At 48.9% G+C, this 25,001-nt stretch overlaps 1 protein-coding gene across 1 annotated transcript in view; it reads right to left on the bottom strand.

Annotated features, from left to right (window-relative positions):
- CEP164 (centrosomal protein 164) overlaps positions 1-25,001 on the bottom strand; it is a 69,432-nt gene that overhangs the window by 29,025 nt on the left and 15,406 nt on the right. Inside the window, exons 4-10 of the mRNA XM_055548207.1 lie at positions 20,564-20,768; positions 16,411-18,069; positions 12,838-12,993; positions 12,329-12,463; positions 11,590-11,667; positions 1,823-2,182; positions 823-903 (exon numbers count right to left, since the gene is read on the bottom strand). Of these exons, the coding sequence (XP_055404182.1) occupies positions 823-903; positions 1,823-2,182; positions 11,590-11,667; positions 12,329-12,463; positions 12,838-12,993; positions 16,411-18,069; positions 20,564-20,768 (2,674 nt within the window). The remainder of the gene's footprint in view (positions 1-822; positions 904-1,822; positions 2,183-11,589; positions 11,668-12,328; positions 12,464-12,837; positions 12,994-16,410; positions 18,070-20,563; positions 20,769-25,001) is intronic.

Below are 25,001 nucleotides of genomic sequence, written 5' to 3'. Positions count from 1 at the left end.
TGCAGCGTGAGTTCTACTCCACTCAATGCAGCTGCCATCTGGCTCCTTAAGCCCATGGCTCAGCGAGGGGCTTGAGCGCACACAGCCTCCTAATTCCTCTGCACCCCCTCGTATCACTACTGCTCATCCCTGACCCTCTCCCACTAATCCCTTCCCTTTGATCTGCCTCCTCCAAACAGATGGAGCATGGTTTCTAAAGAAACGCTCTGCCAAAAAGCACCCCAGACTACTCCCCTTAGATACAAACCCGGCAAGTGAAGCCAGGATTAGGGAGGCTCAGTGGAAGGTGGAAGGGCTGGAACAAAGACACTACGGATGCTGGCATTCCAGAGCAGTCTTCACTTTGGAAATGACCACACCACAACACACTTCGTGGTCAGAGCCTGAGGACTGGTCCTTCCTAGCCACAGTTCAGTGATCCCATAAACACATACACACACAGTCTCTAATCTCCCACACTCATGCAATGCTCTTGTTAAGAGCCCAGAGGCCATGATTTCATATGATCTCACAGGCAGTTCATGCAGCAGTAGTAATAACAGCTATGCTTGTTTAATATTCATATGCTAATGATGTACATACACTTTACCCCACTTTCTTCTCACAACAAACCTAAAAAGTAGGTAGTGTTACCCTTGGTAGGACGAGCTGAGGAAATGGAGTTAGACAAGACCCAAGTTTGAGTCCTAACTTCCTCACTTACAAGCTGTGAGATGCTCGGCAAATTATTTAACCACAGTAACTCGCATATCCATGTTCTTCATCACTACTCTGCTGCCCACCGCCCCACCCCCCCAACTCCCATCTCAGACTCAGACTCACCAAGCCAAGGAAGGACTTGGGGTCAGAAGCAGCAGAGTCTGAGAGCTGTAGCTGCTTCTCGTGCTCACTGATCTCCGACTCCTGGGGAGACAGACACAGAGAAGTCACCGGAGCAGAAGACAGAGGGTCGTTCTCAGCCTCCATGGCGCCCACACAGGGCTGAACCCAAACCGAAATCCACCTCCTCTGGAAAACCTGAAAGAGGCCTGTGGACCCTCCCATTCCCAGCCCCCAGCCCACTCAGGCTGGGCAGCCCAGTAGAGGCAACACTCTACACATGGAGGGACAGCCTAGTGAAGCGGAGTGGGAGGTGGCTAGAAAGTCAGCGGTGGAGAAGTCTGATGCTCTCCTAGAAAAACATGACACGAGCATCTTTTCCAGAAAGCAGTGAAAAGCTCTTTAATGAATTCCCTCACCACCCCCCTGGAGGAGGAACAGGACTGAGGGCTGGAAAATGAAGACACCAAATGCTCTCGCCCCTGGCTCCTACATCTGTCCATCTGGGTCACTGGCCTCATCTTGCCAAGACTTCCTGTAACCTGACTAACTGGTGCTGGGGCAGGACACTCCCAAATGTGGCCCCCCCACCTCCCTCAATGCCTCCTCTCTTTATAGGAATATAAGAGGCAACCAGGAATAACCCAAAACTGATGTCAAGAAGTAGGAGGGGGAGGTGGGAAATAGCGAGAGGAATTAAGTGGGAGCCCAGAAGAGCATGAATATCCCAGGAGGGTGCCCGTGGAAAAGCAAATGTCTGCTCTGAATTTCTAGTGCCAGCAGGTATGGAGTTTCATTCAGGATTTTACTGCCTGCTGGGTCTGGGCATATTTGTCACAATTAAGGGTTCTGGCTTATGTTGACAGCCCATTGCAGGGTCTACAAATGAAGCTTCTGACTCAGTAATAAAGATGAAAAGAGAGAAACGTGCTCCGGGCTCAAGAGAGCAGAGAGGGCTGGAGCCAGCAACTGCCCGCGGGACCGAGTGACTTACTTCACTCACCTCTGATCTGCTCTCTTTCGGGACAGAGGCCTCCTCCTTTGGCTCCTCTGCGGCCTCTTCCTTCCTGGAACCCTCCTCTCCTGCGTCCACCGGGTCCTCTGGTGCCTCTTTTTCAGTGGTGTTGGCAGGCTGATCACCTCCGGGGTCCACCACACTTCTGGACATCCCAGGATCATTCTTCTCATTCTTTCCTTTTTCTGGGAGCCAACTTGCCTCTCTTCGCCGTCGCTCTTTGCCATCAGCACTGCTCAGGCTGCTGTCTGCACCTTGGCTGAAGGGCTTGCCAGAAGTAAGGGGGCCAGCAGCATCGGAATCAAGAGAAACGTCCTTCTCCTCTGGCTGGCTTGCTCTTGGAGATTCCTAGGGAGCAGCCAACCGCGTCAGAAGGGAAGACATCAGGAATTAATGCAAAGAGTTTGAAGACTTGATAAGACAGAACTGCCATTGTTCCTTGATGCCTGCAGTTCTGAAACCAATGGTTATCCCATACCTCAAAAGCTTTTAAAAACAGACTCCTGGCTCCAGCCCAGATCCACTGACTCTGAATGTTGACCTGGATACACCCAACCTGACGCCCCTCCACTGAAGGCCTTGGAATCCAGGGCCCTGGACAGTGCCTGACTCTGTGACCACCCATCACATCCTCAAGTAATAAATCTGTCTTGTTCCAGTCCCACTGGCCAAACCGTAAGACTGCAGGCTCAGAAGTCAATATTTGTTTCCAATAATGATGACAGAGATCCTCATGAGAGAAAGGTCCAGAGCTTCTGTTTTTCATTTTTAAAAGGCAGCAGGGAAAAAATATGGAAAGGGTGCCCCTTCTCCATAGCAATGAGGGTAGCTCTCTCCCTAAAGCACCGCCCCCCACCCGCCACCCGGAGGCTACACAAGCAGCCCAGGAGCCAGGCTCCTCTGTCGGAGGACTGTCAAGTGAGTCCTCTGGGCACGAGGTGCCAGCTGGGGTGAGGTGTGTAGGAGACTGACGGGGGCGGGGGGAAATGCCCATAGAGGACACGGAAGGTGGGGAGAGGCCTGGGAACACAGGTCTGAGATCTGTGGTGGGCGAGAGGGAAGGAGGGCGCCCAAGGAGGAGAGCCTCGGGCCACAGCCCAGGTCTGAGGCCTGCTGCACCACTACCGACTCCTTCAACAAGCCGAGCCTTGGCACGAGCTGGGGCAGATCAAAGGTTCAGGAGCTTCAGGCCGTTAACCCACCAAGGCCCCCTCTGCAGGGTCTCTTCAAAGGAGACGGGAGCAGCACCCCTCTACAGCGCCCCACCCTGCTTCTCACTCACAAAGCCCATGGGAAAGACCTAGAGAAGAGACCTAGGAAAACGTTTAGAGCTGCCACAAAAAGAAAAGGAACCCCCACCCTTGGAAATACAGCCAGTAATCTCTCCTGAGCTCAGGCAGAGAAGACCTCCTCCCAGAAAACATTTGGCCTGACACTTGGGCCGTCAGTGTGAACAGCTTATGGGCAGGGACTTTTGAGACCTCCTGACCCCCGACGCTGGACACTCCAACAAGAAGCTCGATGACCAGAGTCCAGAGGGCCAAGGAGAAGCCCCAAATCCAGCATTCACCCATGCCGTCTGTTAAAGGATCCACTGAACCCAAAGCTGTGACCACCCACTGTGGGTCTGGCAGCCGACCAACAGGCCCACCCAAACTTTCCAAGGATGGTTAAGAGAGAGAAGCAGCAGAGTGCCTTCAGAGCCCAGCTTCAGAGACAGAACACTCAGGTTTCAAATCCTGGCTCCATGCTTCCAGGGACCTCGTGCAAACTAAATTTTCTGTGCCTCAATTTCTTCCCCTAAAATGAGGGGGTATCATAAGGCCTATCTCATGGGACTGTTGGGAAGATTAAATGAGTTAATACTCATTAAGTGAGTAAAGAGCAGAGAACTGTACCTGGACACTGCAAGCACTCCGTAAACGCTAACTCATTTTTTTGTGTGCTTATTTGGCTGTACCAGTCTTATTGTGGCAGGCAGGATCTTGGATCTTTATTGCGGCATGCAAGATCTTTTTCAATCTTTTTTAGTTGCAGCATGTGAACTCTTAGTTGTGGCAAGTGGGATCTTAGTTCCATGACCAGGGATCAAACCCAGGCCCCCTGCATTGGGAGCATGTGGAGTCATAGCTACTAGACCACCAGGGAGCTCCTCATAACTCATGTTTTATGATGAGACCCACACGTTCATTCACTGAGCACCTTCTCAACCCTGCCGTGGGGACCCAAGTATGAACACCGACTTGCCCTCAAGGAATTCAGCTGGGTCTGGAGAAAAGTGAAACGTCCCCGGTGGCCCTGGCTATGAGCCTTAACTGCCGGAAGCAAAGGGCACGGGACACGGTGCTGATGCTGTCATGAGCCCCTAGCCTGTGCCCCGGGGAAGGAAGCGGAGGCTGAACAGAGAAGGGGTGAGCTTCCCTCACGCCCTGGCAGCACCAAAGCACGGTGCCCTCCAGTGCTGCCCGCCCTCCCGACACCCCAACTGCAGCGTGGGGGAAATCTGCACAGTCAGCTCCTCCCTCCTCTTTGAGAGGCATCTCCAGGGCAAGGCCAGGCCTCCTCACCTCAGTGTCCCCACAGTGGCCAGCTCTCAGCAGTGGCCAGTATGCAGTGACTGGTTGGGGGCTCACAGAGGATGTGGGTAAAGAAGATGTGGCACATGAATACAATGGACTCTTTATTACTCAGCCATAAAAAGGCATGAAACTGCGCCATTTGCAGAGATGTGGATGGACCCAGAGACTGTTATACAGAGTGAAGTTAAGTCAGAAAGAAAAACAAATAGAGTATATTAACGCATATATGTATAATCTAGAAAAAGGGTACAGGTAATCTTTGCAAAGCAGAGACAGAGACAGACAGAGAACAAACGTATGGATACCAAGCGGGGAGTGGGGACTGGGACTGACATATATACTCTATTGATACTACGTAAAAAGCAGGTGACTAACGAGAACCCACTGTACAGCACAGGGAACAGTGGCGAGCTGCACAGCACAGCTCAGTGCTCCATGCTGACCTAAATGGGAGGCAAATCCAAAGGGAGGGAGTCCATGTAAACACAGAGCTGGTTCACTTTGCCGTACGGCGGAAACGAACACAACATAGTAAAGCAACTATAATCCAACAAAAATTAATGAAAAATCTTACGGAGAAGAAGAATGCAGGGGTGTCTTGGGGGGAATGAAAGGTGTCTGACCCAGCGAGCAGGACCAATCCGCCCTGGCCATGCTCATCTCCTGATGAAAGACGGGCACAGACCTCTGATTGGAGGACAGAGAGGGTATCGGACCACAAGTTCACGTCTCCTCGCACGGCTCACGGCCTTTCTCACCCAGCCCTGCCTGCTCCTCTGAGGTCATCTCCAGCCACACACATTCTGCCTGCAAACAAACATCACGCTGTTTCCCTGCTCTGCCGTGCGTATCCTTAACATACACACAGAATCTACCCTGACAAGCTCCCGCTGGTCCTGACAGCATCACCTCTTCCAGGAAGCCTTCCTGAGATCAGCCTGCCCCACCTTTTGCACAAATGCTACTGTACTACAACGGCTGGCTTCCTTGCCTGTCGCCCCCACCACATCAGCTCCCTAATATCCGCAGTGCCCTCTGGCACATACAAGCTGCTCAGTCAGTGTTCGGGACGCAATTTTTAAAAATGATTAAGTGCGTCAACACAGAGAGAAGAAGTCCTACTCTGTAAAGTGGTATCTACTTTACAAAGCTATACAGAGGTCAGATTGTATTTGTCACGGTGGTTATGAGATGGAAAATAGCTAAACAAAAGTCAACTATGGATATTCAGGATGATGGAAAAACAAGTACGCTATCAAGAATCAGAGGACACCAGATCCACGTGGAGATTCCCATTCTTACACATGAGAGAATACGGCCAGACGGCAAGAATGTCAGGCCCAGGCTATGCCACTCTCAAGCCTTCAAAAGAAGAGCGTTTCGTGACAGAGCTGAACCTATTCTGTCTATCTAAATAGTAAAATATTAAAACGTGGCGAACATTAAAATAAATGAACTTGCATTCCCCGTGCCCATGTCAACTAACCGCAGTGACAGTGAGGGCAGAGGGACATCTTGTGGGGAAGATGGTAGAGGCAGAGGCATCTGTTGTGGATCATCCACAAATGGATGAATGGGAGCTGAGTGTCTGGAAAACCCAGCCGCCTCCATGCTCCTCTCCACCCCTGCTCCTCATCCCATCTCAGGGCCCACGGCCTGAGGCCCCGCCCAGGACGCACGCCCAGGCCCCTGCACATGGCGCCCTGCACCAGCGTCCTATGAGTGAGAACGGGGATACGCCCCCAGCGCGGCCCTACGCCCAGTTCAACCATGCTCACGCTCCTTCTGTCTCCTCCTGTCACAGCCCCTGGTCCTTGAGTGTCTCAAGGCACATTCCTGCTGTTTACTCCAAAAAGATCTTGCCATCTGCATGAAGGGGGGTGGGGGAGGGTGCAGGAGAGTGCCTGTAAGAATCAGTTCATGAATATTGAACGTACCCCCCAAAAGCTCTGAGGTCTCCCACACCGCAGTCCCCTTCCTGCAGCCCAGAACACAAAGGCAGGGGCCCTACGATCTACACGGAGGCTCAGGGTGGGGAACGGGGGAGCTGAACACAACGTCCTTGCACTGATCCCATGCTGGGGAGACCCCCCACCAAGCCAAACGTCAGTCTGGTTTATTTCCCACGTCTCATTCCCACCCAGTCCATCTCAGCTCTTTGCACCGCTCCCCGGTGGTGTGGTTAGCGCTTTCCAATCACACTGACATCATCCTGTTATTTCTAAGCACAGCTCCCTCCCTCCCCTTTGATCTGCTGATGGGCTTTTCACCAGCTCCACAAGGCCACCTGCTGCCTGCTCGCCTACCCTTCAGCCTCCCCTCTTTCACTCCCTTCCATTCTTAGTGTCTGTTCCAGGAACCGAGCACTTTTAATTCTGTAATAGACTAGAAATGGGTTTAAGCTGAAGGCAGGAGAGGAGGGGGAAGGAGAGAGAGAGGCATTCTCGCCATCCTGCTGCCCTCTCATGGAATCATGAGCACAGTGACTGTTCACCGCGAGACAGAGTAGAACAAACCATCGGATAAGCTCTCCATCTCGGGCAGCCTGAGATGCCCGAGAGCCGGAAGAGGTAGGCAGCTCGGAGGACCCACGGTCTACACTACTGCTGTTAGGTCACCAAGTCGTGTCCAACTCTCTGCAACCCCATGGAGCGTAGCCTGCCCGGCTCCTCTGTCCGTGGGATTCTCCAGGTAAGAATACTGGAGTGGGTTGCCATTTCATTCTCAAGGGGATCTTCCTGACCCAGGGATCAAACCTGGGTCTCCTGCACTGCAGGCAGATTCTTTACCGTCTGAGCCCTACCAATAAACTGGGACAAAAGCCATTTTATAGGGTATGGCAATCAGAGACAGCTTTGTCTATCCTGAAACTCCCATTCATCCCCAACACGAACTTTCCCCACCACGAAAAGCCCCAGTTCCTGCCTGAGGCTAGAACACAGGACTCCAACACTCCATGTGGCAAAAAGAAGGAAATCTGCTGGGACGCTGGAGACAGAGGTGGGGAGTGTATGTAACACCTCCCACTCCAGACATTTTCCCCCCATCACATTGAGTTGCCTATTTATATTAAAGAGGTTATAAAAAAATGCGCTTAAAAACTCCCACTCCTTCAAAGAAGCACATAAAGATCAGAAGGGAAGCATCTGAAAATCCAGGACTTGTCAAAGAAGAAAATCCCTTTTTTTTGTTGACATTTATATTATAAAGTAAAAATTAACTCTTCCAAGTCATAGTACATTATGATTGGTCCATATGGGGATTTTCAGTTCACCAGCTGAAGCAGGGACCGAGTATCCACTCTAGCCAGGACCTGGGAAAACCCAGGGAAGAAAGAAGCACAACAAGACCTGCCAGCACATCCTCCGGTCCCAGCGTGGCTCAGTCACTCACTCACCTATTCATCCTCTCAAGAGAAAGTGAAAGTCACTCAGTTGTGTCCAACTCTTCATGACCCCATGGACTTAGCCACAAGGCTCTTCTGTCCACGGAATTCTCCAGGCCAGAATACTGGAGTGGATAGCCGCTTCCTTCTTCAGGGGATCTTCCTAACCAAGGGATCAAACCCAAGTCTCCTGCATTGCAGGTGGATTCTTTACCATCTGAGCCACCAGGAAAGCCCAAGAATACCGGAGTGGGTAGCCTATCCCTTCTCCAGTGGATCTTCCCAACCCCAGAATCGAACTGGGGTCTCCTGCATTGCAGTGGATTCTTCACCAGCTCAGCCACCTGAGAAGCCCATCATCCTCTCAACTGCTCAGCAAAATACACCCATGCACTTCCTAATTTCCACAGCAAGCCAGGTGATGGACACACAGACATGAACAGGCCAGAATCTTGACTCTCAATTTGCTCGGTCTCGGGGAGACTGCCCTTTCTCCAAAAGCCAGTGAGTCCTCCTGACATCATATTCCTACTCATGGTCATCCTTCCAGGCTCAGAACCTGAGCTACTGATTCCAACAGCATCTTAACATCTTAATGGCAGATGAGGAAAAAAAAAGTTATCATTTCAAAAGCATCAAAGGGACAGAAGGCTATGGATTTAATGCCAACAGACCATGCCCCACTTGAAAGGAAGAGTTTCAAAGTACACCCAAATGAGGTTGATGACACTCAGAAAAAAGTGTCACACACAGCAGAAAGCGTCAAAGTCATAATCAAAGCATACATGACTGAGCAGAGCCAAAAACAGAGACAGTTTCTGAGGCAACAGAGACAGCTCGGGGACTCCCCAGGTGGTCCAGTGGTTAAGAATCCACCTTCCAATGCAAGGGACATGGGTTTGAACCCTGGTTGGGGAACTAAGATCCCACATGTTGTGGGGCAACTATAAGCCTGCATGCCACAACTAGAGAAACCCCTGCACACTGCAACAAAGACCCAGCACAGCCAAAAAGTAACCTTAAAAAAATAAAACCAGACAGCCTAAGTATAAAACGGGACCCACCTAATGGCTAGAGTGGAGTCAGCTGAAAAAGCCCACCTACATCTCAGGACGTGAGTTTGAGCAACCTCTGGAAGATGGTGAAGGACAGTGAAGTGTGGCATGCTGCAGTCCATGGGGGCAAAGAGTTGAACACAACTGAGCAACTAAACAATACCTCAGGGGTCAGCGAGCATCCTCAACCTCAGCCAGCCTGGGACCTTCTCCAGGCTCTTGAGGAGAGCTGAAGATCACAAAGCAAAAGTCAGAAACGATAAGGACGTGAAAAGGGATGATAAGGATATAATACTAAAAGATAATACGGAAAACAGTGAAATCCATGATACACACACTATTGTTTCATTGGTCAGTTTTATGACCATTCTAATAAATGTGAGTGATCTCTTCATTTGAAAGTGTTTAAAGTCTTTAAGAGAATTTTCTACTTTATGGAAAGTTTAACTGACCTGGCAATCAATATTTCAATGTTTGGGGAAATTTGAGTTGCTGACTTCATGATGTATTGGTTGTTTGAATACTTTGGGCACCCTTCAGTTCAGTTCAGTTGCCCAGTCGTGTCCAACTCTTTGCCACCCCATGAATCACAGCACGCCAGGCCTCCCTGTCCATCATCAACTCCCGGAGTTCACTCAAACTCATGTCCATCAAGTCGGTGATGCCATCCAGCCATCTCATCCTCTATCGTCCCCTTCTCCTCCTGCCCCCAATCCCTCCCAGCATCAGGGTATTTTCCAATGAGTCAACTCTTCGCATGAGATGGCCCAAGTATTGGAGTTTCAGCTTTAGCATCAGTCCTTCTAATGAACACCCAGGACTGATCTCTTTAGGATGGACTGGCTGGATCTCCTTGCAGTCTAAGGGACTCTCAAGAGTCTTCTCCAACACCACAGTTCAAAAGCATCAATTCTTCAGTGCTCAGCTTTCTTCACAGTCCAACTCTCACATCCATACATGACCACTGGAAAAACCATAGCCTTGACTAGACATTCCTTTAGAGAAAGCTTAATTGTCAAAAAATTACTAAATTAGACACTAGGCCAAGAACAAACAGTAGGCAATGTGCCTTTTTCAGTAGAAAAAATGCGTTGGAGACTTTAGCTATTACAATGACATGATGAGTTTTAGGTTTTGTCTGTTCGTTTTAAAGAACATTCTGGTGGGAGTGGAGGACAGACCGGGGAAAGAGATGAGAAGCAACACAGCTGCTGGGGGCACAGTCTGGAAGCTCTTCCCTCTACATTCTGTGGTTCCCGGGCCTTGTGTCTTTGTCCAAGCTGTTCACTTGCCTAAAACATCCCTTCCACTCCCACGTCTAAAACTTAACTATTTCTCTTCAAGATCCAGGTCAAATGTCATCTCTTCCAAGTTCTCCCTGATCTCTCAGCAGGTAATTTCTCTCCCCTCTAAGGACTTCCCTGGTGGTCTGGTGGCTAAGACTCTGCTCTCCTAGTGCAGGGGCCCCCATTCAATCTTTGGTCAGGGAACTAGACTCCACATGCCTCAACTAAGATTCCCCGTGCCACAACCAAGACCTGGTGCAACCAAGTAAACAAATTCTGAACAGTGTAGCTGTGCTAGAGCTCTTTACACACTCTCCCTTGCTTTAAAACTTCCTAAATATTCATTTATTCATCATATACTGAGGGCTCACCAGAGTACCCAGCAACCTCCCTCTCTGACTGCACACTCCTGGAGGCCAGCCTGGACCACACCTTACCACTGTTCGGGTCGCCACAGGGTCCAGCACTCGGCTGCCCCACAGCCAGCACTCAAGAGACATTAAGAATCCGGATGGGGAGACTTCCCTGGCAGTCCAGTGGCTAAGACTCCGCACTCCCAATTCAGGGAGCCCGGGTTTGATCCCTGGTTGGAACTATATCCCACGTGCTGAAACTAAAGAGCCCGCATACCACGGTGAAGACTGAAGATCCTGAGTGCTACAACTAAGCTCCAACACAACCAAATAAAAAAATTTTTTAATTAAAAAAAAAAAAAAAAAAAAGAACGAACCCAGATGGCATTACACTTCCATTTACACCCTCCGATGGCTCCCAACACCTATGTAATTCAGTCCCAACTTCTCAGCCGGCACTGAGGCCTTCCATGACCCAGCCCAGCCCACCTCCACAGCTCCGCCTCCCAATCCTCTGCCACACATGACCGAGCTCCGGGTTAAAGAATGGCCCTCATCCTCTCCTCCTGCCTCTGCCCATTCAGTGCCCTGCAGCGGGCTCTCTCCCTCGCCGCTTGCCTCTGCACATCCGGCCATGCTACCGTTCTTCCTGGCTCACCTCAGGTGTCAGATTCTCACTAAAGCCTTTCCAAACAGACAGGACACCCCCGAATTCTGCTCCCCACAGCACTGCGGCTTACTGCCTGGACGGCCTCCCTCCCTGCATTCTACTCTTGTGTTCTGGTTACACGGGTCTCTCTTTTATGAGAATATAAACTCTTCGAGGGCAGGAACCGCAGCTAACTGAGGCTTGTATGGCTGAGAGTGAAGTGCTACACACAGAAAGAGCTGATAAATGGCAGTTATTTGATAAATGAGTGAATGGATGAATTCCTTTCCCTGCTTGTACTTCCCTCAACCCCAGGAACCCCATCTGGACAGGACCGGGACTAAAGAGTTCTCTTTCCAAATATGTCTCCCTGAGAAGAAAGGCTTAGGAAGGAAGGGGGGAACCTGCCGGGCTGAGACGTCTGTCTGCAGGTGCTTCGGGCTCTTACCTCATACTCAAAGTCACCCCCCAGCGCCCCGATGTCCAGGTGTAGGTTCCTAAGAAGCTCACTGGAGCTGCGGACGCTCTGAAAATGAAAACAATGGCAAGGAAACTGGTCAGCCCCAGGTGCAGGACCAGAAGCTCCTCACAGGTCCGAGAGCTCCACTTCCTGGGTCAGTCCCAGCAGGGATACAGACTGGGCAAACAAGGAAGCTGTGGGCTGGAAAACCGCTTTCACTGATTTTCAAAGTAGCACAGAGGTTAAACCAGAAGGTTAAAACAGCTCAAGTACCCACCAACAGATGAACGGCTGAATGGAATGTGGTAATTTCATACAATGAAATACCATCCAGTCACACATGCTACAAAACACTATGCTATATGAAAGAAGCCAGACACACAAGAGGACAAAGACAGCATGATGCCAAGTCTATGAAATATCTAGAACAGGCAAATTCACAGAGACAGAGTAGATCAGGGACTGTGGAGAGGGGAGGATGCAGAGTTATTGTTTAATGGGTACACAGTGTCTCTGGGATTATGAACAAGCTTTGGAGACAGATGGTGATGAAGACCTTATAACACTGTGAGGGTAGTTAAGGCCACTGAACTGTACACTTAAAAGTGGTTAAAATGTAACTTTCAAGGTGTATATATTTGACCACAATTTAAAAAAAAATTTTGTTGTTGTTGTTGTTTTTAACGGCCCACAGGATTTTCAGGCCAAGAAAAGGATTCATTCTTACCTGGTTGTCACTCTCTGCCTCATCCTCCTCGTTGGTCTCCTCCCCTAAAGCCAAGAGGCTGAGAGCGTTCTTGTCCTCATGGATGGAGCCCAGGAGACCTTTTGTAGCAGCAGAAGGCTTGAGACCCTGTGACGGCTCCAAAAAGAAGGAAGGTCAGGGCACTCAGTGGGAAGACCCTCAGCGTGCTTTCACGTCTGTCAAGATGGCGCCTAGAGCGAGGCCACCACGTCTGAGAAGCTGACCCAGCAGCTCCAGCTCACACTGGTCCCTCCCTGTCCAACTCCTACTGCCCTGGCCGCAGGGACCGGGAAATGAGCCCTGAGTCTCTCTGACTGTCCTCCACGGCCCACCCACGTTCAGCATCACCCAGGTGTGACTCACCTTCTTCCACACCATATGAGTGTTGAGGACTCAGCCTATGCCCTCTATTTCTCGATGGGCCACAGCTCCTAGCAAGGAACACGGAGGCCCCACGGTAACTACACTGTACACAGAAGAAAACCATTTACCAGCGAGAGTTCTCCAAGCTGACCGGACTCCACCGAGCTCCCCAGGCTCACACTCTGAGGTCCACGAAGAGCAGAGGGCGGGGCATCCACCTGGCCCCTTAACGGAGCCAGGCCCCCGAGAGGAACGTGGACGGGGGCTAACGAGGAGCCCAGGGCCTGGGCAACAGAAAACATCCTATTAGAAACCCAGGAAACCACAGGGCTCTAAGAGTATGGAGACGGATGTAAAAATAAAACATCTAAATCCTGCCCGCTTAAGTTTAAACCACCTCCATTCAGAGGCTGCTAATGAAACACAACATCCAGAAGTCAGCATTGTGCCAACCACGTGAGAATCACAGGCTGGTTTCCCGATTCTCGTAACTCTGTGACTATCTCCCAGCAAGCGGCTCTTCCACATCTGGAGAAGCTGCAGAGGGCCCTGCTCTTCCCCTCTGAAGCCACAGAGGAAGCTGGGGAGGGGGTGGGGAACAGAGACAAAAGCCTCACCTCCCAGCATGAGAAGACTCAATACATAAAGCTGAAAACTGATGAATCAAGAAAAAGCAGCCTAAGCATGTTATTTACAAATATGGAAGCGGACACCAGAATAAAGGCATTGCCATGGTGGAGGTGGGGGGGTACCCACACCGGAGAACTGCTATATTTTGTTTTGCACCTTTTGGCTTGTCTTGGCAGAGTTTAATATGGGCATGTATTACTTTGATTAAAATAAATATTCACTCTGAACACCCATGAGGGTAATTCCCTGGCTGTCCAGTGGTTAGCACCCCATGCTTCCACTGCAGGGGTTCAATTCCTGCACTGGAAACTAAGGTCCCACATGCCACACTGCATGGCCAAAAAAAAAAAACCAAAAAAAAAAAACCACGTGAGAAACAGAAGAATTCTCTCTCTGCTCTCCTGAGGAGCAAAGAGGCTGGAGAGCGCTCAGCCAGAGGACTACAGTGGCCACTCCTCTATCCTATTCTTGGGATGGCGGGCTTCATGCCCGTGAGGACTGGGGAGACACACCAGAGAGATGGCAAAATTTGTGAGACTTGGGCCACTCATAGAATCTTGGATTCTCGGTTTACTTATCTGCAAGTCACAGATGATATGTGCATGCTACTTAAGGTCTGCTGAGAACTTCAAATGAGATACTGAATGTAAGAAGCATGTGTGCATGGCCCAGGCTACCCCAGTGCATGTATGTGTGGCCCGGGATACCCCAGCGCATGTGCGCGTGATCCAGGCTACCCCAGCGCATGTGTGCGTGGCCTGGGCTACCCCAGCGCATGTGTGCGTGGCCCGGGCTACCCCAGCGCATGTGTGTGTGGTCCGGGCTACCCCAGCACGTGTGTGTGCTATGGAACTGATAGCATAACAGATTAGTGTTACAATGGTCTGGGCTTAGAAACTGAGGCAGGAGAGCATTTTGGTGACGGTTTACAATGAGCTCCTCAAAATCCATTTCTTAAACTTAAAATGTGTATAAAACAAAAATTCCATTCCTCTTTAATCCCACAGTGACTGAAGAGAGAAAGGGGAACCTGAGGGGGTCAAGATGAGAGGTTCAGGTGGCCTATCTTCTTACCTGAGGCCGGGCCTGAGGCCAGACCATTGGTGGGTTCCAAACACAACCTGTTTCTGCCCGGGAAGGGCATTAGACTCCCAGCTGAAAGGTGACATGAGACCACTCAACGTGACTCCCAACCCCCGAAATCTTTGTATTGGGTTGGCTAAAAGTTCGTTTGGGGTTTTCTGTATCATTTTATGGAAAAAGCCCAACTTTTTGGCCAACCCAAAGAGATTCCCAGTCATCTAGCCTGTTGCAGGGTATCTTCTCGAGGCAGAAAAGGAGCTGAAAATAATAAAACTGGCCAACATTGCCTGAGCCCTGGGCTCCTGGGTAAAAGCACCTGTCTCATTCCACTCTCAAAACCGTCTGAGGCCCCAGTCCCCACAAGAGCAAATGGAGACTGGTGAGGTCAAGACCTCTGCCTGCACCAAATCACAGGGCTAGCAACAACAGGAGTAGATATGAGAAGCAGGGCAGTGTCTAAGCCAGTAGCTCACACCGCCTCCTGGCTGTGGCAGAAAAGGAGCCCAGGAGAGCTGCTCTGCGGTGCACTGTGAGCAGACCTGACTGGCTCCTCCCAGCCGCCCAGCCCACCCAGCAGATCAGTGAGCAAAATTCTTCCCACACTATATTTATGGAAAATTACAGACTCCTGACATGGCTAATTTGCTAACGTGCTAGGGGCCTGAGGGAGGGAGACATGCCCACTGAGGGCTTTGTTCTCCCAGGCCTCTACCACATCAGCAGTCAGAAGAGAAATTATACATCCCTGGCTCCTAGCTGATCAGCTTCTATAGATGGCCATTAACTTTGGCTAAGAGCTGTGCATGGCGTTGTCCTTCAGAGCGGATAAACTTGCCGCCACTGAGCTAATTAAAACTTGGCAAGATAATCTGCAGCTTATCTGATGTTTATAGTGCTACAGGGGTTATTAGAGCTAACGGAGAACCCAGGCATGTCAGCAATTAGGAACTGAGGTAACAACTGAGTAAAGCCACAGCTGGGCAATAGCAAAAGAAGCCAGGGAAGTGCAGATAAACCCCATGATCTGTGATCCTATTTGACTTCTGAATGAAGAAGGTGGTGACTCTTTAAAGGGACAAAGGGCCCCGAATGACAGGGCAAGCCCACTCTTTGGTAGATCCCACTAGGGGAGGAAGTGGTCTGTGCAAATCTGACACAGGCTATTCACATGGTTCTGGAAACCCTGGGAAGGAAGGAGCAGCAGCAGCCACTGAGCAGAAGAGAGTCCGGGTTTCAGTCTCTCCTCTCAGGTGGCGCTAGTGGTAAAGAACCTGCATGTCAGTGCAGGAGACGTGAGAAGCTCAAGTTTGATTCCTGGGTTAGGAGTAGGGAATGGCAACCCACTCCAGTATTCTTGCCAGGAAAATTCCACAGACAGAGGAGTCTGGTGGGCTACAGCCCATGGGATCACCAAGAGTCGGACACAACTGAGCAACTGAGCACATCATAGCCACAGGACAGTATTAACTGTCTGTGCTAAGTCACTTCAGTCGTGTCTGAGTCTCTGTGACCCTAGGCACTGTAACTCACTAATTCTGTGTGATTCCGAGAAGGGACTAAGTTCAGAGGCTGGGGGCAGGGTGTCTACTTGGGAGGACCTCTCTATACTATCAGCTGATGGGGAAGGCTTCCCAAATCCTGGAACAGTTCCTACATCTTGCATGAACACCATGATCTGTGCCACCTTACCCTCAAAACAGATCATCTTCAGAGCATATAAAGCACCCGTGAAGTACGGTCAGATCAAGGGAAGGGAAGTCCAGACACCCTCCACCCCCATCTTGTAGATGATGGGGTAGAAGAAACAGGAAATGCATGTCATCCCACAAGATGGCCATCCCGGGTGGCTAAGGGCTCCCTGGTCACCGAGGAAGGACAGACAGAAGGAAAGCTGACCTGATGGCTGGGTTAAGACTGTCAGCACAACCTGCTCCCTCCCTGCCAAGCTCACTGGGCCTGAAGGCCGTGATGGTCTCTGAGAAGCCTACCTGGTCAAGAAGCTGCATCTTGCCTGGCTCTGCCGCAAGCCCTCTGCTGGAACTCAGTTCGACCAGCCCCTGCCTGAGGGGGCTGCTGCCTGGCAGGAGACGAGAGGCCTCCTGCGCGGCCGGGGCAACGTCCACTTCTGGAGGATGCTCCCGCGGCTCCGGCCCCCAAGGTAGAAGCCCGGAGTCCATGGCTCTGATGGCCTCGTGCTCACCCTCGCTAGACAGCCTGGAAGACTCGGCAGCCAGGCAGCAGATCACGCTGGCCAGGTCTTGGCCCGGCATCTCCTGCGCGCTCTCGGGCAGCCCCAGGCCCTCTAGCCGCCGGGAGATCTTGACCATCTGCAGGATGTGCTGGTAGAACCTCTGGTCCTCAGAGTAGTCTTCGCTCTCTGACTGCTCCTCAGCGGAGCTCTGCATGGGGAGCAGCTGGGGTGCCAGGAAGGCACTGGGGTGCCGCTCTGTGGGCCCAGGGCCTGACTCACCCACGGCCCACTCAGATCCCCGCGGGCTCTGTAGGTCCCATGGAAAGTTGGTCACCTCCCCCAGGACCTCCGAGCCAAGGCGAGAGGCCAGGCTGCTGCTGCTGCTGCTCTCCAAGTCAGGCTCACACCCACTTGGCCTCCTGTCCTCTTGGGGGGGCTCTGGAGAGCCTGGGGATGGGCTCTCCTCAATGGCAGGAGGCCCCCCAGGAGCAATCCCTGCAGGGGTGCTTTGGACCGGTTCTGAGGCTAGGGTATCAGGGGGTATTAGCAACAGCCCCTGGGGTGGACTTCCAGCTGAGGCCCCTGGAGCCTCAGGGTCATCAGACTCAGTTTCCTTGCCGCTCCTGGAGGCGTCCTTGTGGACAAGCTTGGAGACCTGCCCCATCCACAGTCCTGGGGGCTCTCTTCTCCTCCTGCCTCTGCCCATGCTCCCCGCTTCCCCAGAAACGCCCTGCCAGCTCTGGTCTTCAGCTGGGCTGCTGTCTAACAAGAACTTGCTCTTCCCCGTGAGCAGCATGGGGTCAGAAGAACAAGGGGACGGAGAGGGGGCCTCCTCGGGGGATGGTGAGGGAATGGGGCTCTGGCCCTTGTCGCCCCCAGGGCCAGTGGAGCTCCGTTTGGCCATGTCGTGCCTGTGCTCCTCCCTTCTCAGCTGCGGGCCCTTGAGGGTCTCCAAAAGCTTTGTGTGGACAGGGGCCTGCGTCTTGCTTTCTAACGCATCCTGCCTGTTCTGGAATGGCCCGGTGTCGTCAGGGCCCAGAGCGCCAGGTTTCAGCAGTCTGCTCCTCATCTCCAGCTCTTCTATTTCGGGGTCTGAAAACCCCAGGTAGATTTTCTCTGTCAGCGGCTGGGGTTTCTCCAGACCCTGCTGGTCACCTAATTCTGTCCTGCAGTGGGCTGGGGCCCTGCCTAAGATTTTCTCCACATCGGCAAAGATCTGGTGGGTTCGGGAAACTTGGCGTTTGAACAGTGGCTGCAGCTTGCTGGGCAGGGAGCCCGTGAGAGGCCTGGGGGTGTTACCCAGCACGCACGGGCTCTTCTCTTTCTTAAAGGAGCCCTCAGTTCTAGCCTGCATCTCTCGGTCTAGGTCCAGATCAGCCAGCCCAGGTGCTGGGAGAGGGGACGGGCCACGGAGAAAGGAGGAAGAAGGCAGAAGGCCCTGCTCAGGCTGTGTTTCCTAGACGGGTATATAAAGAGGCAGAGAAAACGAAGACAAAGCACTGCTGACTTCTACTGGCTACCATAGAGGCTGGCAAACCCTTAGCAGAAACCCACCTTCCATTCAAAGTAAAAACACAAACCAAAGAGGGAAGAAAAGCTAAAAACTCCCTTGGGCTTTGTTGTTTTCTAGGCTCTAGTTTCCTTATCTACAAAGAAGAGACTTGACTAGATCCAGGGCTCAGGAACCTTGCTCCCATGGCACCCTGGGGCCACCATAGTGGGTATGTGGTGGGGAAGGAGCATCGCCCAGACCCCCACTCCCAGGTTCAACCAGAGCAGCTCCGCTTCTTTAGACACTGGCCCTCTGTGAAGATGGCGTCACTACTAACAAAAAGTCTGAAAATCTCCAGCTAGGTTATCCTGGAGGTACCATCAAGCTCTCAATTCTGTGACTGGTTAACTTCATAAAAACCCACCATTCTTATCAAGGACTATCAGAAATAATCTAAGAAGGGAAGGAAGAGGGGAAACATGAGCAGCAAGCTGAGCCTTGAACACTCAGACTAGGTCTTCTACCAGATGAGCTGGTGCTGCTCAAGAGAGGTCCACACAGTCAGGGAATCTTGGGGGAGAAAAAAAAAACCCTAAGGACTTCCCTAATGGTCCAGTGGTTAAGAAGCCGCCTGCCAGTGCAGGGACATGGGTTCAATCCCTGGTCCAGGAAGATCCCACATGGCACAGAGCAACTAAGCCCATGCATCGCCAACTACAGAGCCTGCACGCCGCAACTAGAGAAGCCACCGCAAAGAGAAGCTTGTACACTGTGACGAAGGGTGGCCTCCAAGAATGCCCACATGCAGCAAAGACCTAGTGCAGCCAGAAAGAAAGAAGGAAAAATTCCTAAAAGATCAACCACATTCTTCAAATATTCACACTAAACTCCACCCGGCTCTCCTCCAGGGAGCCCAAACCACCTGAGCCCAGATCACCCACCTGGTCAGGTCTGCCTCCAAACAAACTCAGGTTTCAGGCACCTGTCCTGAGCCCTAAGATCCAGACTGGCAGCCCAGGCCTGTCCACTTGCCCTAAGCTCCTGAACCACAGGAGGAATCCTTTGTAACAGGGAGCTCCAGGAACTCAGTCAAATACCCAGAACCTAGGTCTATTACCCAACTCTCCAACACAGAACCCTCACTTCATTTCCTCTCTCACCTGCAGTCATGTCAGAGACTACCCAGATGCCGACTGTCATCTAAAATACGCCCTGGCAGGAATTCCCCAATGGTCCAGTGGTTAAGACCACTTGCACACTTTCAGTGCAAGGGGAGTGGGTTCCATCCCTGGTCAGGGAACTAAGATCCCACACGCCTCGTGACCAAAAATAAGAAACTAATATAGTCTAGGATTAGTGAAAAGCCCATTATCCATCTTTTACCTTGCAAATACTTGCCATTAGAAAATTCAACCTCTTTGGAAATGACATGTCCTCTTTTCTCCACCAGAAGAAATGGGTTTGCTATCTTATTTCTTAGAACCACGACTAGTAATATGGGGTAGTGGTGGGGGTATGGAGGAGGCCTATCGGTTGAGCTTGGAAATGATAAAAAGGATAAATTTATCAGCAATCATCCAACACCAGAACTGACACCTTGGGAAGGAAGGCAAATGGGGGAATTTTTGCTAAGAAGCAAGCACAGGCGCCGGTGGGAAATAAAGACCATAAATAAGAGAGCAAATCAACCCGACCACTGAGAAGGTATTCCCAGTGCTTCCCGCCTGGCTGAACTGGGTTCCCAAGCCCCTCCCTCTCCTCAGCGTGGCCCACCTGCCTCACACCTGGAGGAGGGACACAGGACAGTAATGGGAAAGAGCACTTTCAAGTCTTGAGTGAAAAAGCTGCTTGGGGAATAAGGTAAGGGCACTGCAATCAAACATCGGTGTCCACCGCAAACCAAGGACGCCGGCCGCAAAGACCATCCACGGGGGCAGATAAAGCCTCAGACGTTTCTCTTTGGATCTTGAAGCCACTGGTGTTCTGACAACCGAATTACGGCCCATCAGACATCCAGGAATTTGCACCACTAAGACACACGATGAATCCACTCGGGGCAGGACTGGCTTGGAAAGGAGAGGGGACGCACTTGCTCCTCTAGGCTCTCTGGCCTCCGCCAACTGCTCTCTGTCATCCGACTCTCCATAGAGGCAGACAGCATCAATTCCCGGACAACTGCAAAACCCTGTCCCCAGTCGGGCCCTCGCTCACTGACACTATTATGTTATATATGCCTCCCAATAGGGAGGGGGGCAGAAACTGCTTAGCAATGGTAAGCACTAGTTCTAGAAGCTAAAAGGAAAATCTGCCAGAAAACAGATACAATTCAGATGATGTACTATCACAAAATTACTATTGTTGTTGGTCTTAATCTCCCAGCTGTAAACAGCCAGAGGTTCCCAATACCCCCTCAGGTTTCAGGCCTGGTCTCTCTGGGAGCTGGCACCCACTAACTCACCAGGGGACTCTTGGAGGTCTCTTTATCCTTCTTGTCTTTCTTTTCCTTTTTCTTTTTCTTTTCTTTCTTCTTAGTGGCCCCAGGAGTTGACAGCTTGCCCCGCTCTTGGATCACCAAGTTCCGATAGTGTTCATCACAGGGGTGGTCCCATGTGGACTGCCCGTTAGCAAAGTTGAAATAGTAAATATCACCTGTGATGTCCTGGCTGGGGGATGAGCAGAGGTCACAAGTTAGTCCCTGCTCAGGTCCAAAGCTACCCAGCAAAAAAGAAAAACAACAAGGAAGCATAGAAGAGGGAAGAATTGTGGGGAGAGGGAATGAGGGAGAGAGGAAAAAGAAGAAAGAATTAACACAAAATTGGCTAGATTTGGCTAAGAATAAGGAGTTAGGTTAGAAATAACCAATTAGGATATTAAGGACTTCTCTCATGGAGATATTTAATCATTAGGTTTCCTGAGAATTCATGCTAGACTAAAGAAGGAAAACTTGATTTCAGATGGATAAATACAAACACAATGATGTCTTGGAGATAAATTCTAGGATAGATGTTGCTTAATATTTTCATAAATGATCTAAAGAAAAAAGATATGTTGTGAAAGTTCTGATTTTCAGAAACACATAAGAGGCAACAATCCAAGTTAGTGCAGTCAATCAACAATAAAAGAAAATAATGTAGGTGGGCCTCAAGAATCTGTTTCAGTATGGCGAAAATAAGTCTAAAATAAGTCATTCATCCCATCCACCATTATCAGTAATCCATTAGGACAGCTAATAGGAAAAAACCCATCACAAAAGCAATCAATGTGAAAGATAAACTACCCAGGAATAAACAGTGTGTGCAAGACCTTCATAAAGTTTCACTGAAAATTCGGGGTGGGGGGAGGGGGAGGTGAACAACTAGTAAGACACCCCGTGTTCCTGAATAGGATTCAAATCTGTAAACATGACAATAATCCTCAAATTAATATATAAATCCAATACAATTCTTATCAGGCTCCTTATGAAACTTGACCTTGTCTTGGCCAAGAGCACATGAGAAGATGTTCAACATCACTCAACATGAAGGAAAAGAAAATTAAAACCACCATGAAGTGCCACTTCACACCCATTAACACAACTATTATCAAAAGAGCAGAAAATAACAAGCGCTGGCGAGCATGCAGAGAAACTGGAACTCTTGTACACTTCTGGTGGGAACGTACAATGGTATGGCCAAAGTGAACAACAGTGCAACAGTTCCTCAAAAAGTTAGAGTTGTGGTCCAGTGATTAAGAATCTGCCTGCCAATGCAGGGGACACGGGTTCAGTCCCTGGTCCAGGAAGATCTCACACGCCACAGAGATCTAAGCCCGTGTGCCACACCTACTGAAGCCCCTGCACCCTGAAGCCCGTGCTCCGCAACAAGACAAGCCACCACAATGAGAAGCCTGCACACCACAACTCGAGTAGCCCCTGCTCTCTGCAACCAAAGAATGCCTGCACCCAGCAACGAAGACCCAGTGCAGTCAAAAATAAAGATACATTTTAAATTTTAAAGTATAGCACCATATTAAAAATCTGAATTACCATATAAACCAGCAATTCTACCCCGGGTGTACACTCAAAAAAATTGAAAGCAGGAATTCAAACAGGTTATTTGTACACCGATGTTCACAGCAGCGTTATTCACATAGCCAACAGAAAGAGAAATTCTCAGAGGCCAGAAACAGAAAGAAAGCATGAAATCTGAGTAATAAGTGCATGAACTGACAGGTCAAGGTCAGGATCTGACCTGGATATAGGCTCAGGGAACTTGAGTTTAAATGCCAATCTAGAACAAAATGTGGCCTTAGGGCGTCGTAAGTTTGGAAACTAAAACTGAGACCCTAGATATATCTGGGGCTCTTCAGGCTGTTCTCACCATGAATAAAAAGCCCTAGTGGGCCACGAGGAAGCACATTGCCCACTCCAGGTTCTACGGGGGGAAATAAAATTTAATGAAAAACTGAAACCCCAAGACATATGTAGATAGAGTCCAAAATGTGGTAAGAAAATGCCAGGTCCAGGAAATTAATGTAAAAATTTAGTCCTAAAGCACTAAAGAATCCTTGGCAGAAATCACTGTAAGGCTACTCAAAAACCCAGGAATGAGACACTCACAGAACATAAACTTCTGCAGAAAATGAATTCACAAAATGCACAATAAATAATTACAAACCATGTGAGGAAACACTTCACCTTGAGGGAAAATCAGTAACACAATGAAAAGAAGAACTGGGAGTAGAAGAATCAAAAGAAGACTAAAAATAACAATATTTAAAATTATTGGAGGGATAAAAGGAAGAGAATCCATAATGAAAGAACAGAACTCTTTAAAAATAAATAAACAAACATACACATATTGAAAAGAACATCAGGGGACTTCCCTGGTGGTCCAGTGGTTAAGACTCCACTCTCCTAATGCCGGGGGCCTGGGCTCAATCCCTGGCCAGGGAACTAAGATCCCACACGCCCCAACTAAACCCACACATCGCAACTAGAGAAACGGGCATGCCACAGCAAAGACCCACTGCAGCCAAAATGAAAAATAAAATTAAAAAAAGAAAAGATCATAAGAGAACTTGTAGGAATTCGTAGTCATTAAATTCAAAACAAACAAATAAAAAAAATAACACGTTGATTAAACAGCAGATTTGACATAGAAGAAACAAATAGTGAATTGGGAAATATATATGCTAAAGAAAATTATAAAGTCATTTTTAAAATATGAAACAGAAGTTAAGAGACATGGTGGATAAAAATAACTAGGTCTAATATATTTATAGTAAGAGTTCTAGAAAAGAAAGTGATAATGGTTGAGAAGTTTTCAAAATTAAAGAGAGACATGAGTCCTCAGAGCAAGAAAGCATTCCAATTCCTGTACACAGTAAGTAAAAGTGAATCCACACCTAGATATACTATAGTGAAATTACAGGACACCAAAGATTAAAAACAAAATAATGAAAACAACCAGAGGGGGTAAAAATTGATTACCTACAGAGGAACAACTAATAAAGCCAAAAAACATGTCTTATTAGAAACCCAGCAGACAGAAGATAATGGTACACAATATACAATATTGTCAAAGGGCTGTTTGACAAAGCTGTATGCAACGAAACCATTATTCAAGAATGAGACCAGGAAATTCCCTTGTGGTCCAGTGAGTGGAACTCAGCACTTTCACAGTCAGGGCCCCGGATCAACCCCTGGGTGGGGAACAGTGACACCAGACAACAATTACTCAGGACACAGGAAGATCAACACATTTAGCATGCTTGATAAAAAGGACGTTTAAGAAAAAAACAGACTCACAGACAGGAAACAAGCTTATGGTTACCAAAGGGGATGGGGAAGAACAAATTAGGAGTTTGGTATTAACAGATACAACAAGGTCCTACTGTTTAGCTCAAGGAACTGTATTCAATATTCTGTAGTAAACCTTAATGGAAAAGGACATAAAAAAATAGTTCTTATACATATATATATAAATACACACACACATATATACATAACTGAATCATTTTGCTGTATACCAGAAATTAACACAAAAATGTAAATCACTATACTTCATTCTAAAAAATGAGAGACCACATTCTTATCAAGCACACATAAAACACTTAGCTAAGCAGGATCAATTACTGAACCAGAAGAGAATTCTGTAACATATGTAACAAAGAATAGATATAATGAACAAATAAAATTGGAAATCAATAATTCAAAAAATACCCAACTCTATCTCATCTCCTTCAAGCTATTATTTTGGAGAAAAGATACTTGACAAAATTTTAATAAATGAAATCCAATAATATGTAACCATTATCAAGCAGTTTACCCCAAGAAAGTAAGGTCGGTCTAACAATTGAAAGCCAATCAATATAATTGACCGTATTAACAGACCAATATAGAAAAATCATGATTCTTCTGTATATGCAGATGCATATATAGATGCAGAAAAAAATATTTGACAAAATTCAATATCCATTTTGGATTTAAACTCTCAGTAAGCTAGGAATACAAGGGAACTTCTTCATCCTGACACAGGACATTTAGAAAACCCTACAGTTAACACTGGCTAATATCACACTTAGTGGTGAAAGACTTAAGGGAAATGCTTCCCCTTAAGATCAGAAATAAGCCTAAAATGTTCATCGTCACCATTTCTATTCAACTGTATTAAAGGTTCCAGGCAGTGCAATAAGGCAAGAAATAGAAATATAAGGTATCCAGGTTAGAAAAGAAGATGAAAAAATGTCTTCATTCCCAGAAGACATACTATCTATGTAGAAAATTCTATAGAATCTACAAAAAAAAGCTACTAGAACTAACGTAAGTTTAGCAAGGTTGCAGGCTAGAAGATCAGTATACAAAAATCAATTTTATTTTATATGAATGCAACCAACACTTGGAAATTGACATTTTA

The sequence above is a fragment of the Bubalus kerabau genome, chromosome 15, assembly GCF_029407905.1.
Source record: "Bubalus kerabau isolate K-KA32 ecotype Philippines breed swamp buffalo chromosome 15, PCC_UOA_SB_1v2, whole genome shotgun sequence".
Lineage (NCBI taxonomy): Eukaryota > Metazoa > Chordata > Mammalia > Artiodactyla > Bovidae > Bubalus > Bubalus kerabau.
The sequence above is the reverse complement of the archived record's forward strand: the minus strand, read 5'-3'. Positions and strand labels throughout refer to the sequence as shown.